At 36.4% G+C, this 18,389-nt stretch overlaps 2 protein-coding genes across 2 annotated transcripts; both read left to right on the top strand.

Annotated features, from left to right (window-relative positions):
* The first annotated feature begins 1,767 nt into the window (after positions 1 to 1,767).
* Positions 1,768 to 3,123, top strand: LOC130715652 (spermidine hydroxycinnamoyl transferase). The gene has a single exon (XM_057565770.1). The coding sequence runs from the start codon at positions 1,768 to 1,770 to the stop codon at positions 3,121 to 3,123; it is 1,356 nt and encodes a 451-aa protein (XP_057421753.1).
* Positions 3,124 to 7,984: 4,861 nt separating this feature from the next.
* Positions 7,985 to 17,342, top strand: LOC130716253 (villin-4-like). Its single transcript, XM_057566461.1, has 24 exons — positions 7,985 to 8,401; positions 9,321 to 9,434; positions 9,619 to 9,718; positions 10,168 to 10,236; positions 10,346 to 10,582; positions 10,711 to 10,888; positions 10,977 to 11,109; positions 11,418 to 11,580; positions 11,669 to 11,816; positions 11,953 to 12,053; positions 12,536 to 12,691; positions 12,936 to 13,004; positions 13,109 to 13,177; positions 13,280 to 13,417; positions 13,544 to 13,672; positions 14,011 to 14,158; positions 14,275 to 14,285; positions 14,382 to 14,522; positions 14,872 to 14,997; positions 15,083 to 15,148; positions 15,962 to 16,289; positions 16,388 to 16,590; positions 16,731 to 16,896; positions 16,979 to 17,342. Exons 2-23 carry the CDS (start codon positions 9,379 to 9,381, stop codon positions 16,842 to 16,844), a joined length of 2,883 nt encoding a protein of 960 aa, XP_057422444.1. The 5' UTR covers positions 7,985 to 8,401; positions 9,321 to 9,378; the 3' UTR covers positions 16,845 to 16,896; positions 16,979 to 17,342.
* Positions 17,343 to 18,389: the final 1,047 nt, after the last annotated feature.

Raw genomic sequence — 18,389 nt, 5'->3', positions numbered from 1 at the left:
TTGATTCTCTTCTTGCACCTCTCCGGTATAATTTTGGCTTTTGATTAAATAGTTAAGATCAATAATGTCAATAAAAAATAATTCATCAAGTTAGACAGTTGATGGTAATTTGTATGCAGGGTTGGCGGTTGCATAGGCCGCATAGATAGTTAAATGTAAAATATTATATACCAATAAGGTTTGGAACGGGTTGAAAGACACTCACATTTTCATATATTTAGTCGAAAGTTTGATTTTGGAACGGTTGAAAGACACTCACATTTTCATATATTTAGTCGAAAGTTTGATTTCTGAACGGCATGTATGCAACAACAACTGACCATGAAAATAACTTGTTAAAAGAATAACTCATTTATGTGATCTCAAAACTTTAAGAGGATTAATCCAACAACAACTGACTATAGAGATAATTGATACACACCAAAAATATTATATGACTCACTTCTTGACTAAATATGTGATTATTGGAATTGCACAACCGCATTTCTTTCTCCTCTCATTTAATTTTCAGATATTATTGATTACATACGGGGATAGGTTCAGACACTCTTGTGACAAACAAATTTGTGAGAGTTTCAAACCAACACAATATGTGTGCATTTTATAAATATTGTAAAACGCAGATTCATTTTAGTAATTAAAAACTACCACAAATTCATATGTTATTTGAATGTTCCACTCGCTAGTATGTCTGATGTATCTCTAATATTTATTTTCATTATACCAAATTATTCTCACAGGCGATAGTTAGAGATTAACCCTCCCTAACTCTGAAATCACATTAAATGAGTATACATTTCCCAATAAATCTTTTACCATTTGGATACACTGATCACTTTAAGTGGCAGCCTGTTTCATGTTTCGAGTTTACCTAATTAAGAAAAAAAGTATCAAATTATGTTTATTATAACCAACACATGTTGGCTTAATTGGTAAGAACGAATTTTAATGGTGTAGATAACTTACTTTACCCTCCATATTGATCCTCTCACTTTAGACCATCCAAATATTTTTTCTTTCATATAATTTTTGCTCCTTTTATTCCTTTATATATATTTTTTGGATTTCCTATCACATCAAATATAATATCACTAATCTTTTTTTTTTCTCTTCTTATCTAATGCTTGGTGTGAGTAAAATTTAAGTATGAATGATTTACTTGGCTTTGTTTTGCCGCAGAGTTTTTATTTATTTACACTTATCTTTCTTTTACATCTCATTTTCACTTATATTCTCTTTATATCTCTCTTATTTTCTTATTACATTACATATCATATTTATCATTTTTTTTTCCTTTTATTTTCTACCCCGGGCCTTTGTGTAGAATGTGTAGAATTGAATGAAGTGTGTGAACATAGATTTATTGTTACCCGGAACTTTTCTACAAAGGTTAACGGGATGTGCGCGCTATGTGCGCACTCTATAAATTGTGATAAGAATGAAAGGCGATGAAAGAACAGAAAATTAACAAATTAATATAGAAGGTGATAGAGTTTTATTGCCTAAGCCAAGCTGCAAGCACGCATTGCATTGCATCGTGTTTCAAGCTAAAATTCCGACACTTTGATGCAACAACCAACCATCATAAAAATAATTCATTTCATCAAACAGAACACACAGCATTTGCGGCAGAGCAGTACTAAAACATTTTCTTCATCTTGTATTTTTTCACAATGTGAAAACTCCACTAACTATAAATAACACACTCTCCACCTTAATCTCTCCATCATCATTACCTTTGAATATCCCACAATCCCTCAACCAACCATGTCAGTAACCTTTAAAGGCTGTTACACCGTGAAGCCCATGGAACCAACATGGTGCGGTCGCTTAGCCTTATCTGAATGGGACCAAACTGGAATTATAACTCACGTGCCCACTATGTACTTCTACCGCCCCTCAGGTGACTCCTCCACCATCGCTGCCACCTTGAGAGACTCCTTAAGCCGAATCCTCGTGCCGTTTTATCCATTAGCCGGTCGTTTACAATGGACAGACGAAAACAACGGTCGTTTAGAGCTCGAGTGCAATGCCATGGGGGTTAAGTTCATCGAAGCAGAGTCCTCGCTAACATTAGACGACCTTGGTGACTTTTCACCTTGTTCAGAGTACCAACACCTCACCCCGAGTGTGGACTACACACTCCCAATTCACGAGTGGCCTTTGTTTCTAGTTCAGCTCACGAGGTTTGCATGTGGTGGCGTTTGTATCAGCCTCCAATTCTCACACGCGGTTGGGGATGGACCGAGCGCTCTTCACTTCATTTCAGAGTGGGCGAGGCTCACACGCGGCGAGCCTCTGCAAACGATGCCGTTTCTTGACCGGAAAGTGCTGCATGCGGGGGAGCCTCCGTTAATGAAAGCAAACCAGGGTGATAGGGGGTTCAAGCTCCCTAGTTTGCTTTTGGACAAAAAAGAAGAAAAACATAGGACAGAGAAGAAGAAGAAAAACTCTTTGGCTACCCTCAAAGTAAGCAAAAGCCAAGTTGAGAAATTGAGAAAGGAAGCAAACGCGAGTTTGGACGGTTCTAACAACGGTCGTGGTTACACGAGGTATGAGACTATAACTGGTCACATGTGGAGGAGTGCATGCAAAGCAAGGCGGCACATACATGACCAACCAACGCTGTTAGGTGTGAGTGTCGACGCGAGGCGTCGCATGCAACCTCCTCTACCAAAAGGGTATTTTGGGAACGCCTCTTTCGACGTGGTGGCTACCGGTGTTGCCGGTGATCTAGTGTCGAAGCCTTTGGGATATGCATCAGGGAGGATAAGGGAGGCGATTGAGAAGGTGAATGATGAGTACGTAAGGTCAGAGATTGAGTTCTTGAAAGGGCAGAGGGATTTGAAGAAGTTTCAAGATCTTCATGCCATTAGGAGTGAGGACGGGGATTTTTTTGGGGACCCAAACCTTTGTGTGGTTAGTTGGTTAGCGTTGCCGATCTATGGGGTTGATTTTGGGTGGGGAAAGGAGGTTTTCATGGGTCCAGGGACGCATGACTCTGATGGAGATTCTTTGCTTCTTCCTGGTCCAGATGGAGATGGATCTTTGCTCATTCCTATTTGTCTGCAAGAGATTCATATGGAGGCCTTTAAGAAGCATTTTTATGAAGGCATTATGTGAAATGACAAAAGAAAAATCCTTTAAAAGACATTATAAGGTGTCATAAGTTGTTGTGTTTCTGAACTTAAATTAACCTGCACAAAATAAGGTTTTTTTTTTTGAACGATGCACAAAATAAGGTGGAACTTAATTAAATGTGGATTTGGCTATGAGGGAACCATATTAATTTCTTTAACCATTGTGTGTTGTGTATCTTGTTCATATTGTTATGATATATGTAATGTATGATCATAATTCCCCCGCGAGATTTAATTTAACAGTCTTTCATTATTGAAGAATACTAGATGTTGGATTCTTTTCGTGAACTTCTCTTGTATAGTTTTGGTTTTGATTCAATAGCTAAATCAATCTCCATAAAAGTAAATTATTAAATTTGGTGCTTACTCCGGTATCCAAAAATTCAAATGAGTGTACCATACAGGAGTTATATGTACCAATTAAATGAATACACTTAATAAATGAGTGATGACTTGGTACCATTTCTAATTTGTACTCTTTCTTTTCAGTATTTACTCAATAAGACCCCACTTTTATTAAACAAACTCAATAAGACCCCACTTTTATTTCAAACACCTGATTCAAATGTTCTTGATGTTCTTCATCTTCTTCAAGCACCCATTACAGACCCACACATTCAATCTCTTCCATTTCCACTTTTTCACTCTTCTTCTTTTTCAATCTCACCCAAAACAAAACCTAAAAACCCTTTAAACCCAGAAATCGGGTAAATAGTCACATTGGTCCATGGATGTTCGCACCAACTTCAGAATCGTCACTGGATGAATTTTATTAGGCTCGCGGTCCCCAGATGTGGCAAAAAATAGTCATATTAGTCCCTGACGTTAAAATCCCCTAACGTCCGTTAACCCAATTAATAAAAGTCAACATTATCTTTCTAATTTTCTTTCACTTTGGTCCCTTTCTTCTTTCTTCCACCCTCTTCACCCCCTCCTTCCATCATTTTCACCAAAACCCACCTCCCATCATGCTTCAGAAACCCAGAACGTAAACCCACAAACCCAACTCAGATTTAACACCAAATCAACCCCCTTCACCACCAATATGAAGCTTTTCTCACCAAACACTGAAAACCCAACATCCATAGCCACACCCACCTTCCGTAACCGAACCAACCAGCCTCCTTCCTCATTCAAACCTCCGACCCAGATCTGGTTTATCCTTTCTCTCATTCCCCAAAGAGCAGTACCCAAATCCGGGTTTAGGGATTTGGTCACAGATCTGAGATTTATCTTCACCGAGGTCTGGTGTGAGGGGGGTGGTGACCGGAGAACTTGAATCAGGTGGTTGGTATTTTACTCATGGAGGGTAAATTTGGTGTTAAATTTGAGTTGGGTTTGTGTTAAATCTGGGAGAGAAGGTTTGGGCATGGTTGGTTGAAGAAGGAGAAGAAGAGTGTTGATGATGATGATATGAAAAAAAAGAAAAAAAAAAAGGGAATGGGTTGATGAAGAAGGGGAGGAGTTTTTTGTGAAGATGATGGAAGAAGGGGATGAAGATGAATAAAGTGAATATGAACAAGATGAAGATGAAGGAAGTGAAGATTGTTGGTTTACGTTCTGGGTTTCTGAAGCATGATGGGGGGTGGGTTTTGGTGAAAATGATGGAAGAAGGGGGTGGAAGAAAGAAGAAATGGACCAAAGTGAAAGAAAATTAGAAAGATAATGTTGACTTTTATTAATTGGGTTAACGGACGTTAGGGGATTTTAACGTCAGGGACTAATATGACTGTTTTTTGCCACATCTGGGGACCGCGAGCCTAATAAAATTCATCCAGGGACGATTCTGAAGTCGGTGCGAACATCCAGGGACCAATGTGACCATTTCTCCCAGAAATCCTTTAACCAACTTCTTTCTATTTTAATGGTTCAAGATGAAATTGACTCATACAGCTTCTCCGCTTTCCCCTTGATATCGACGGTTGAATAAAATTTGTCCCTTTATATGGGTTTTGAGGTTCAATTTTGAACCAGAACCATGTCGATTATCCAGGGCATGTCTTCCTTCAGTATGGATCTGGTGTTTTATAGGTGCTCTCTAGATATCAGTTGTGTCGTGGATCGGATTTGTTGTTTGGTTTTATTAATCGAGGGAGATAAATTATACGTTCTTTGTTTTGGGCTTTGAATTGAGTATTTTATGCCATTTTGGCATAATTTCCCATTTTAAATCAATGATCTTCTCTTCCAAGAAAAACTGAATCATCCTCAGTAGCGTAACAACCCAGATTTTATTTGGGTTTGTTGCATGTGTCAGCCAAACGATGATCTCATAAGAGGATTGAAATGATAATAATAATATTACGGGGCTGATTTAGAATTATAATAATTCTGTAACCTTAATTACTAAACAAAATAATATTTACAGATGTAATTATGCAATTGGTACATGTCATTTTTGTACCATACCCATAAAATTTTTCCTGTACCACAGAATCCACCATTAAATTTGATAGTTGATGGTGATTTGCATGGTTGCACATGGCCTAGTTGAATTTAAAATATTATATATTGAGAAGTTGCAGTTAAAATGTTGGGATTGACTCATTATCTTATCAGTTATTTGTATTTGATTTAAGAGGATTGTCTATGGGTTTAGATAAGACTATATCTTATCTAATGGGTTTAGTTAAGATAATGAGCCAATCCCAACAATCTCCACCTTGGCGAATTCTCGAACCCTCGTGAAGATCAACTGCTCAGCTTCTGAATCCTGATTTTCGGGACTGTGTTCTCCATTAAATCAAATCCTAATAAACTGAATATTTGGTCTCAAAATAAAATCTGTGGGCCCAAGATTTTCCTAATGAGCCAATTCCCAACAATCTCCACCTTGGCAAATTCCAAACTCCCTTGTGATGATCTGTTGCTTCAGTTTCTTGACTGCGATTTTTGGGATTGGTGGTGACTGGCTTGGTCAACATGTCCGCTGCACTCTGGCACTCGAACTCCACCTTACTCAACACCCTGTCCTGTGTCTGTTAGATATGTCAGTTTCTCCTCTCGCTGACTTCTGCAATCCTCATGGCCTTTATCTGTAGCGGAAGATATCCAACCTTGCACCGTCGTTCGCTCCACCGTGAGAAACGGAACACTCCACCTGACTACACCGTCAATGGATACTTTCGGCACACCAGCCTCGGTCCCGCGAACCAGGCTCTCTGATACCAATTGTTGAGAAAAGAAAGGCACAACTTGATTCAGACAGTACGATAGAGCGAGAAAGCACGAATAAACCACACAGAAAACTTTGGTCACGCAGTTCGGCCAATTGTGCCTACCTCTGCAGCTATAGAGTAGCTATAGCTCCCTTTATTGATTCTCAACAATCTCCCCCTCAAGTGCGAGTAACCACCACATTGTCATGGCCCCCATCTTCTTAACACTGTGAAACATGCATATAAGCTGGACACCCAAAAATTCTCAAATTTTCTAAATTAATGGGTTCACCCGTCCACACCTCCTCAGCAACCTTTTTATCCAATGAAGCTCTTGGAGACCTGTTGAATAAGTAGCAAGCCATGCTCATTGCCTCAGCCCAAAAACCTTTAGAAAGTCTTGCGTGCAATCGAAGACACCTTGCCTTCTCCGTGAGAGATCGATTCATCCTCTCAGCAACACCATTCTGCTGTGGTGTTTTCTTGACTGAATAATGCCTCTGGATACCATGTTCCTCACAAAACCTCTTGAACTTTGCATTTGTGTATTCTGTTCCGTTGTCTGACCGCAGATACTTGATTTTCCTCCCTATCTGATTTTCCACCTCAGCCTTCCACAACCTGAACTTCTCAAAGACTTCAGATTTATGCTTCATGAAATACACCTAGACTTTCCTAGAAAAATCATCAATAAAAGTTACAAAATACCGGGATCCACCAATAGAGACCTCTTTACTAGGCCCCCACACATCTGCAATAGCAATTTACCGGGATCCACCATTTGTATTTGATTTAAGAGGATTGTGATATGGGTTTAGAGGGACTCTATCTTATCTGATGGGTTTAGATAAGACTCTATCTTATCTTATGGGTTTAGATAAGATTATATCTTATCGGTTAAGATTATCTTATCTTGTAATACTAGAGTTAGTAGTGTCATATAAATAGATAAAACCTCTAACCCTAAAAGTGTGCTAGTGTGCACCAGGTGTGTGCGGAGTGCGCCGCAATTGGGCGGTGTGCAAGTGCGCCACAATTCAGCGGTGTGCGAGGGTACACAGCAATTGGGCAGTTGAGAGAAACTGCTATTGCAGATGTGTGAGACAATTAGGCAGTTGAGAGAAATTGCTATTGTAAACACAATTGATTATTGAGAATCAATAAAGGGAGTTATAGCTACTCTATAGCCGCAGAGGTAGGCACAATTGGCCGAACTGCGTGACCAAAGTTTTCTGTGTGGTTTATTCGTGCTTTTTCGCTCTATCGTACTGTCTGAATCAAGTTGTGCCTTTCTTTTCTCAACATAAAATATAATTGAAATCTTTTACCATTTAATCGACTGTTTGATTTTTAACCAGTGTGTATGAAAAATGATTTATTGGAAGATACCTAATCATTTAATACGGTCTCAGGGTCGGAGCTGTATCTATGTTTAACCTCTTTCATTTAAAATTAATATGAGAAATTAAATCAGTAGTTGTTGGTAAATCTCTTAAACAAAGTCTCATGTTCAAGTCTTGTAGATGAAGAAAATTATTTTCACGAGAGAGTTAATCTCACCATGATGTTAATGTTTCCGACTTGAACATAATTGTCTCCCATAGAGATACCTGTAAGCTCCAAAAGTATTTTTTAGCAAAAGTTGAGAAACCTTAATCTTAATATGTTGCCTAATATTTAATTAAGGAATTTCAATGGATTTTTTTGTGAAGACATGTTTTTTTTTTTTTGAATTCTTTGTGAAGACATGTTAAAATGAATAGAGTGAGGTGTAATAAAAATTGAACCTGTTATTGCATGAATGAATGAATTATGAGTGAACATTCATTCCCTGTTTCTCTGAGTCCAAAACCAATTCCTCACAATGCGGAGTTCAACTTGCTCCATTACCAGCCATTTTCAAGTCTTTCTCGGATCATCTCTGTCCTCTCTCCTCCTCCAAATTAAAAAAAAAAAACAAATTCAAACAAAGAAAAAAAAGTTGAAAATTTCACTAAATTTCAGAACTTGTTTACATGCATGCATATTCGTTGCATACCCAATGAAATCGAAGAATGAAGACAATGAGATTTCTCATCGTGTAGGTGATTGATTGTTGAAGAGGTACCTGTGTTTGTTTCATGCTCCTATTGTTGTTCCTATCACTATTATTTTGTCCTAATTCTTCCATCTAATTGCATTTAAGATACCCCATGAATGGTTAAATTTACAATGTGCTTGAACATGAAAAAGGCTGAGAATTGAGATTTGATCCAATTATTCAATGTCTGAGATTCCTGAATTTCAGTTTTTACAATTTATGTGTCTGTGTATTAGGGGTGCCTTTTGTTGTGGTTGGTGATAAGCATGTTTGGCATTGCTGTGTGTGCTGTGAATTTTGTATTGTTGGATTGCAAAGTATTTTCAGGCAACTTGATAATTTTATTAGTTATGGATGATGTGGTTCTTCTTTTGTAAAGGCCAAGATAAACAAGTTTTTCTCTGTCTCTAATTCCTTCTTTTAAACTCCTAATCGGGATGTCCACCGGGAAAAAGGTCTTGGGACTTTCAGTAGATAATTCTTCCAATTGTTGAGCTACCAAAATTTCAGAGATATGCTGGTGGTGAATGATGAAGGGTGCAGAATGTTTGACCTTTACTTGTTTTTATGTAGCTATTTGTATATGCTAAAGATGTGGCCAGAAGATTATTTGTGTAGTGAAAAACTTAGTATGTCTGTTAACTGAGATAAATTTAAGTAGGCAGTAGTTATTATTGTATCTCAGGGAGCATGACTGTTTACTTACAAGTAGCATAAAATGATTCTTATTATCAATTTGCTATACCAAAGGACCAATAAATTATGTTAACCTTCTATATCATCTATAAACAGAAAATGTTATTCTGAGCCAGATTTTCCTATATGGAAAAAGTTAAAGCATTCAAATTTACTTTTTTCACCCATTATCATGTCAGCTTCAGTCATAGACCACTTGGTGCTTACTTTTCTTGATTCCTTATATGATTCATGGCTTCTTTTCAGAGAAATTGTATGCTAAATTCAAGCTAGGTTGTGGAACACCAAAGAGTAGAAGAATAGTATGTCTATCTCTGTGAGAGATTTGGATCCAGCTTTCAAGGGAGCTGGACAAAAGGCGTATCCTGCACTAGTTGAAACTTGAAACTAATATATTGTACTGTTTATAAATTATCATATTTTCATACTGACATTAATTCATTCAAGCTTGCTTCTCCATTTGGCTGTGTATGTTTGGTCTTTATTTTTCACCTGTATACTTTCAAGTGCTTCTCAGTTTTTCTCCTTAACCATATATCTATAGCGGACTTGAAATATGGCGTATTGAGAATTTTAATCCGGTTCCCATTCCTCAGTCTTCTTATGGAAAGTTTTTCAACGGGGACTCATATGTGATTCTGAAGGTAAGCCATATATTCCATATGATTGTTCATTCAAAGAATGCTAGCCTCATGTTAGAATCCACTGTTGCAAGAAGCTTGTATTTTTGTTTAGTACTGTATTATATGAAGATTTGAATTTTAAAACCCAACCAGCTTTTCCCATGCCGAAAAATTGTATTGGTTTGCAATGACATGTAAGATCAATTATCGTATTGTTTATTTTTTTCTTCGTAGAACATTCAAGTAGTTTTCCTTGTGAGAAATTTAATATATAGATCTTTGGTTCAAATCTCTTTGTATTCCTCTGAATCACTTATGTGGGCTGAAATTTTGTTATTCTGTGTTTTTATGGATAAGCTTCAATACAGTAGATTTTATTTTTCTTAAGTTTCTTGCACTTCCTCCATTATATATGCAGCAATGTCTTTCATTAGTTTTAACTTTTTTCTTTTCCCTTCAACTCCATGTAGACAACCGCTTCAAAAAGTGGTGCTCTGCGCCATGATCTCCATTACTGGCTTGGTAAAGACACCAGTCAGGTAACTTTTGCTGTTTATAATTTCTATTCCCTTGAACCTGTTTTTGGTTTGGTATTTGACACAATTTCCTTCTGTTATTTGTTCACCGGTGATAATAACTATAAAATAGGATGAAGCTGGTGCTGCAGCTATCAAAACAGTTGAGTTGGATGCAGCTCTAGGAGGACGTGCTGTTCAGTATCGCGAAGTACAGGGTCGTGAGACGGATAAGTTCCTCTCATATTTCAAACCATGTATTATACCACAAGAAGGTGGAGCTGCCTCAGGTTTTAAACATGTTGAGGCTGAAGAACACAAGGCACGATTGTTTGTATGCAAAGGGAAACATGTTGTGCATGTTAAAGAGGCAAGTTTGACATTATTCCTATGCTATTCTAGTCTTGTATATATTATTGTGCTCAGTTTATATAGATAGGATGCATGTAAATAAACATTAATTTCTACTTGCTGATTAACTATTTGTGTTGGTTGTAGGTTCCTGCTGCTCGATCTTCACTCAACCATGATGATGTTTTTATCCTGGATACTGAGTCAAAAATCTTCCAATTTAATGGTTCTAACTCATCTATTCAAGAAAGGGCTAAAGCACTGGAAGTTGTCCAATTTATTAAGGACACCTACCATGATGGGAAATGCGATGTAGCTGCTGTTGGTAAGTGTACAAGTATATTCTATAGTTCTGAAGGTGGTTGGTTTCTTAGTATCACTAATTGGATGGATATACTTGAATTTGCATGAAGAGGATGGAAAGTTGATGGCTGATTCTGAAGCTGGAGAGTTCTGGGGTTTCTTTGGGGGCTTTGCTCCCCTTCCACGGAAAACAGTCAGTGATGATGATAAGCTACCTGATTCTCATCCTCCAAAGCTGCTTTGGTAATATTCTGTTTCAGTATATTCCTTTATTTTTTTAGCAAAGGGATATTTGGACTTCATTCATTAATGTTTAAATGTGTCTATAATTGTCCTCCTCCACTATTATTTTTATTCCCTTTCATCTGCAAACCTGTGTTGTCTATCAATGTAAGACTGCTATAAATATACTTTTCTTTTAGCCTAAAGATTTATAAGTTGATAACGCTGAATTATTGTGAGCTGTGACAACTAACAACTATATTGTTGAAATTATATTGATAGATTAGATTCTATAATGCTCTAGTTATAATGAATTATCACTTTTCCAGTGTTGAAAAGGGGAAGGCAGAACCCATTGAAACTGATTCTTTGACAAAGGAGTTACTGGACACAAACAAATGCTATATTCTAGATTGTGGGTTGGAAGTGTTTGCGTGGATCGGAAGAAACACACCACTCGATGAAAGAAAAAGTGCAAGTAGAGCTGCAGATGTAACATTTCTTGTTTCTTTCTCAGTATTGTTGAGAATTTTTGTTTGAAGTTTTAGTGAGTCCTGAATTTCTGTTGACTAACAAACAGGAGTTACTCAGTGACACTGATCGACCAAAATCCCAAATAATTCGTGTAATTGAAGGATTTGAAACCGTCATGTTCAGGTCCAAATTTGATTCTTGGCCTCAGACAACCAATGCAACAATGCCGGAAGAAGGTCGTGGCAAGGTCGCAGGTTAGTTTCAAAAACAATTTGTTGCTATTGGCCTGAATTGGTTTCTTCACCTTTGAATTGGTTTCATTAGCATCATATGCTCGATTATCATTGTATTTTTCTAATTATTTTTTTTGCCTTGTTTATGACATTCTAGCACTTCTAAAACGTCAAGGATTGGATGTCAAGGGCCTCGTGAAAGCTGATCCAGTAAAAGAAGAACCTCAACCCTTCATAGATTGCACAGGCCATTTGCAGGTACTTTCAAGCTTGACTAAAGCTCATTTAAAACCTTACTCTATTAGCCATTAGGTACAACCTCATTCTGGAACCTTACTCTTATTAGCCATTAGGTATAACCTCATTTAAAGCTCGACTAAAGCTCTTCTTCCGTTCTACGCATTATCCTTTTGTTTTGGGAGTCCGAGAATCGTCCCACATTCCACTATTCACTTCAAAATTATTGTTGAGACTCGAGGCATCAGAGTGATAGTAGTTTCCAGAGTTTTATGAAGGGTTGTAGACTTGTTCTTGATATCTTAGTGTGTTACCAATACTAGGTATTGTTTAATAAGCATTTGGTGACTATTGACTAGTATCCTATGAGAATTCAGAATGATGTTTGTATTTCTCCCTATTTGGGTGGACTGACTATCATTTGAGTATACTTAATTTCCTATTTTTCTGTTTTGCTTAATTGTTTATGTTGTTGATAAGAGCTTTACCATAACTGCACACAGGTTTGGCGTGTGAATGGTCAGGAAAAGATTCTTCTTGCAGCCAATGATCAGTCAAAATTGTATAGTGGAGATTGCTACATTTTTCAGTATTCATATCCTGGAGAAGATAGGGAGGAGTATCTTATAGGAACATGGATTGGAAAGAGTAGTGTCGAGGTGAAATATTTGTGGAGTTTTATTGTTCATGATGATTTTTTTATAAGTAAAATCATTCAAAATCATTGTTTGGAGTTGAAACAATACTAGTGAATCATAACTTATATTTCATCACACCGTACACAGCATTGTTAACTGTTTTGGAACCATCTAGTGTTGAATAAATGCATAACATAATTTAATTGGTCTTTCTATACATTTGCATTTACCTGCATTCCTTACATTCTTTCTTTGGTGAAATTAGGAAGAAAGACTTTCAGCTATTTCACTAGCAAGCAAAATGGTTGAGTCAATGAAGTTTATTCCATCCCAGGTAATTTTTCTTCAAATGTATTTTTTTTTTTTTCAATTTTTTGAGAGATTATTTGTGCTTGTTGCTTATGACTTATTGATGTTATCCATTGTAATTGATTGAAGGCTCGTATTTATGAAGGAAGTGAACCAATTCAATTTAATGCTATCCTCCAAAGCTTTATTGTTTTTAAGGTTTGTGGGATTTTGATATTGCGTATTCAAGAAAAAAACTTATTTTTGGTAATATAATTACTTTTTCTTTAGTACTGGTCATTTATTTCAATTGTCTATCAGGGTGGACTTAGTGAGGGATACAAGAATTACATTGCGGAGAAGGAAATTCCAGATGATACATACAGTGAGGACGGTGTTGCATTATTCCGCATCCAGGGATCTGGACCAGACAATATGCAAGCTATACAAGTGGAACCAGTATGCATCTTGTTTATTTATAGTGACCATCTCTATCCACTTACTATATGCAATTTACACTATTTAATGATACAGATTTTATGTATATAATCAATATTTTTCTTCCCATATTCTTTTGTCAAACAGGTTGCTTCCTCCTTGAATTCCTCTAATTGTTTCATACTTCATGATGGATCCACGGTTTTTACTTGGTCTGGAAGTTTTACAACTTCAGATGACCTGGAACTTGTTGAGAGAATGCTGGATTTGATTAAGGTATCTTACGTTCCAAGATGCATGATGTACTTAAATATGAAAATTTTGATTCGCCCAAACAAACTTCACAAGATTCTTTTTTCATTTATCAACATATTATGTTGGATTAGCTGAAAAAGTGTGGTATTTTATATGCTTGCATGTCAAAATGGTTAACTATACCGGTTGTTGCCAAACTTGCCATTTGGTCTGTATATGATTGTCTTAAAGTGATCCAGGGTTTTGGGTTCTATCCAGTAAGAAGCATTTCTTCCATGCCACATCACCCAAAATGGAAATTATGCTGATATTAAAAATGCATCACTTAATGAAAACATATGCTTGCCAATTGTCTGCAGCCAGAGTTACAAAGCAAGCCTCAAAAGGAAGGTGCAGAATCTGAACAATTTTGGGATTTGTTAAGAGGAAAAACTGAATATCCCAGTCAAAAGATTGCGAGGGACGCTGAAAATGATCCTCATCTATTTTCTTGCAACTACTCAGGAGGTAAGTACTACTTTCTTGTTAGTCTGGTAGATTTGTGACAGTTTCTTTCTTCTTGAAGACAAATGGCTGACTTGTTTATTACGGTTTCTTTCCCTTCCGGATTGACCAACGTGCAGGAAACTTGAAGGTGTGTACACCCACTGATCTATTGAATATTGATATGCATGTTTTTAGAATTGGATTTATTCTTCCGCCATACATTAATCTGAAGCGATGTTTGCAGGCGACAGAGATATACAACTTTTCCCAGGATGATTTGATGACAGAAGATATTTTCGTCTTGGATTGTCACTCTGAAATCTTTGTGTGGGTTGGCCAGGAGGTTGACCCCAAGAGTAGAATGCAGGCTCTAACAATTGGTGAGGTATAACTGGTAGTTGCTTTGGCAGGAAGCTAGAAACATAGTAGTTTAATTTTGTAACTAGTTTTTTAAAGTCTGTTATCAATCTAACTTCTTACCTGTTGGTTAAATGTTCTGTTTTTTTAGGTTTTTTAGTATGAATTTAACTATGCCAACTCAATTTTTCACTGCATGTTTGGGAGAGTTTCTTTCCTTCTTTATTTTTTGGAGGAATCAATCATTTTTCTAACGCTCTTGAGAAATTATTTTCTTAAAATAAGTTGAACCAAATATGCTCTCAATATCTTTTACATATTAATACTTCTGAAGTCAGAGGTATGCAATCCTTAACTTATTCTTTGGAAATGTACAGAAATTTCTTGAGGGTGATTTTCTTCTAGAAAAATTATCTCGTGTAGCTCCAATATATGTTGTCATGGAAGGTAGTGAGCCACCTTTCTTCACTCGCTTCTTTAAATGGGATTCTGCCAAATCTGCAGTAAGTTTTTCATTGCAATAGCATACTTAAGTAACTTCGAATAGTCTTAAAATTCTGACTTTTGATGATTCCTTTGTTTTGGTAGATGCTGGGAAACTCATTTCAAAGAAAACTCACAATCGTGAAAAATGGGGGCACTCCACCTTTGGTTGTAAGTCGTCTCTTCTTTGCTTCCGTTTTTTTAGAGTGAGGAGTAGCCACAAGGAACTCTTTTAGTCTGAATTTTCATATTATTTTGATAGCTTATGTTATACCTGTCTATAATAACTGTTTCGAGTAAGATGATTTGTATGGATAATGATTAATAGACTAGTTCTGTATGTTTAATGTCATAATATAAATATGAAATTATTAACAGTTGGAGCCATAGTCTAAGGGAGAGGGCCAAAATTCAAATCTCGAGTTGGTAATTGTTGAGAGGATCTCCTTGATGTGACAGTGCCCTGGAGATTTGTTTTACGCAATGCATGTGGGCTGTGGCATACCCTGGTGAAAAAAATAAGTAAATTCAGAAGGGTGGCATAAATATATGAATGAACCAACCAAGAGCCAGAAGACAGAAATAAAGGATATCACTTAAAGAAACTGCTTCTTTTCGACAATTAGTAGTTGCCTAATCTGATATGAGAGCTTACAGAAAATTATCAGTATTTAGTTGTGAGAAAGTGACCTGAATAGGTTGATTAAAGGGAATATTATCTTACTATTGAATTCAAGAATGTCAACTGGGTTCTGGTCCTTCATAGAAGTTGCATAGGTATGACTTGGCTTTAGATTAAATGACATGATGTAGTTTAGAAAAAATAATACTCTTTTGATTTTAGGTTGTAGCCAACATGTTTCAGTTTCTCAGATCATTCCAATGTACTACATCGATTAATTTGCTACAACTTATTGCTTTACTGTGTTCATATTAATATTTTGATTGTATTTGCATTTATCTGTTTGGTTGATACATTATCAGAAACCCAAACGAAGAGCATCCGTATCTCTTGGTGGAAGGTCTAGTAGTGTACCAGATAAATCTCAGCGTTCCCGCAGCATGTCTGTTAGTCCTGATCGTGTTCGTGTGAGAGGAAGATCTCCAGCTTTTAATGCACTGGCAGCTAATTTCGAGAACACAAATGCTAGGAACCTTTCAACTCCACCTCCAATTATTAGGAAATTGTACCCAAAATCTATGAGTCCAGATACAGCAAAACTGGGACCTAAGTCTTCAGCCATAGCTAGCATTAGTTCTACTTTTGAACCACCTTCAGCACGAGAAAAATTGATTCCTCGGTCACTTAAAGGTATGCAAAATAGATGAGTTCATCCAGATTTTATGTTCCTATCTGAATTTTATCTCATGCAAAATGCCTGTTCTCTTCTCTGGGCTGTTGTGATGTAGCGAGTTCAGGTGCCTCCAAATCAGACCCGGAGATAAGTGAAAAGGATGATTCTATGAGCAGCACAACAGAATCTCCTAATGTACAGGGAGATGTGAAAGAGGGTGAAGCTGAAGATGATGAAGGTCTCCCAGTTTACCCATATGAAAGTGTTAACACAGATTCTACAGATCCTGCAACAGACATTGACGTCACTAAACGAGAGGTATAATGAAAATGTTGTCTAGCTATAGCATCACCTTTTGTTGTTTTTTTTTTTTCAAACTCCAATCTTCGCAACTTGCATCTTATATTTAAAGTTTTCTTTCATTCTAGTTCTGACTTGTTTGAGCTTGGTGCTTGCAGGCTTATCTGTCACCTGAGGAGTTTCAAAAGCACTTAGGGATGACTAAGAAAGAATTTAACAAATTGCCAAAATGGAAACAGAACAAACTCAAAATGGCTGTTAATTTGTTTTGAGTTTTAAAAGTAAACTTTGCCTTCTGTTTGCTCCGCGTCATTGAAGTTCCAGGTAGAAGAATTTTGCATATCAAAGTTTACATATTTTTCATTATTATAGCTCAGGGAGCTTGATCTTGCTTTTTGTTTTGCAGTGAGAAACTGAACATATGGAAGTGAAAGGGACATCATCAGTGTTTTTTTTTTCACATTGCTGCTTCTGCTCCCAAGTAGCTTTTCATGATGAAAAGAGAAAATAGAGATTTTTCTTCGCAATGGTTTGATATTTACGGTTCTTCCTTCCTTGAGAGCTGCTTGGTACTAATTGTATAGGGCTAGAGTTGTTTATGAGCTTGTATTCTTGAGGTTCCTTCTTAATCATTATTTTTACATTCAAAATTGTTGTGGTGAAGCAATTGGCTTGCAATACTGAGGTTGTCCTGATAGTTGAGGCATGTACAGCAGAATGTAAGAGGCTAAAAGCCATTCAACTTGTTATTTATTTGGAAATAAAAGTTTGATTCCTTTTCTTTTTTATTACACTCATTCTTTTTCTTTCATGTCAACATTTCTTTTGCAGCATATATGGACCAAATTTTAATTTTTTCAGAACACTTATCTCATAAGAGCTACTTCTAATTGCTTCTCACAAAATCACTTCTCTCGCAAATGTGAAACACTATTGAGTTTTCAAACACATTCTTGGTTATTTGTAGAATAATCAAGCACTTGGTTTTACCTTCATTGGAAGGATTGATGATGTTGAATCAGTCCAGAAAGTAAATAAAATCATTTCAAGGGCTCATCATGCATTTTAGGATTGTGAATGCATTGAAATCAAGATCAATTTTGAGAGAAACATCTAGTATAGCATGTTTGGATTAACTTCTATTTCATTGTCATAATTAATTTTGATAAAATTGATTGTCGTAAAAGTGAATTAAAAATGAAGTGAATTAATGTAGGATAAGGTTGTGAAATTAAATTTTAAAATCTTACAAGTTCACTATATGTTTGCAGAAAAATTATTAACACTAGTTACCTGAGTTATGATATATACACATCTCTCCACTCTTTTTCCACCTTCATTTTCTATCTACCTCTTTTCTCTATCAATCAAATAACATATCACATCTTTACTTTCTCTCTTTTTTCTTCCTATCTCTCTCTTCCTCCACCTCTCCACACCTCAAAAATGAGGTGTGAAGATATAATTATTCCTAGTTACCTGAGTGAGATTAATTATATGCATTATATATATTGTTGTGACTCATGTACATCATAATTATAACAATAATAACACTCATATTCACCTTTCTTTTCTCTCTCTATATCTTTATTTCTGTCACATCACATATCACATATATCATTTATCTCTTTTCACTTCTAATCTCACTTTAGGTGTCTAAGAACGAAATTACATTAAGGATAGGAAAGTACAACTATAACATGATATGAACCTATCACCATCACGATCACTGAAAACATACTTAACAAAAATTTTAGTTGTGTTTGTAATTCTGTCAGCGCATATTCCAAGATAATTTGAATGTGTTTTTATTAATC

This window comes from Lotus japonicus, chromosome 4, assembly GCF_012489685.1.
Source record: "Lotus japonicus ecotype B-129 chromosome 4, LjGifu_v1.2".
In the NCBI taxonomy this organism is placed as follows: domain Eukaryota; kingdom Viridiplantae; phylum Streptophyta; class Magnoliopsida; order Fabales; family Fabaceae; genus Lotus; species Lotus japonicus.
Note: the sequence above shows the minus strand (reverse complement) of the source record. Positions and strands in the feature narration are given on the sequence as shown.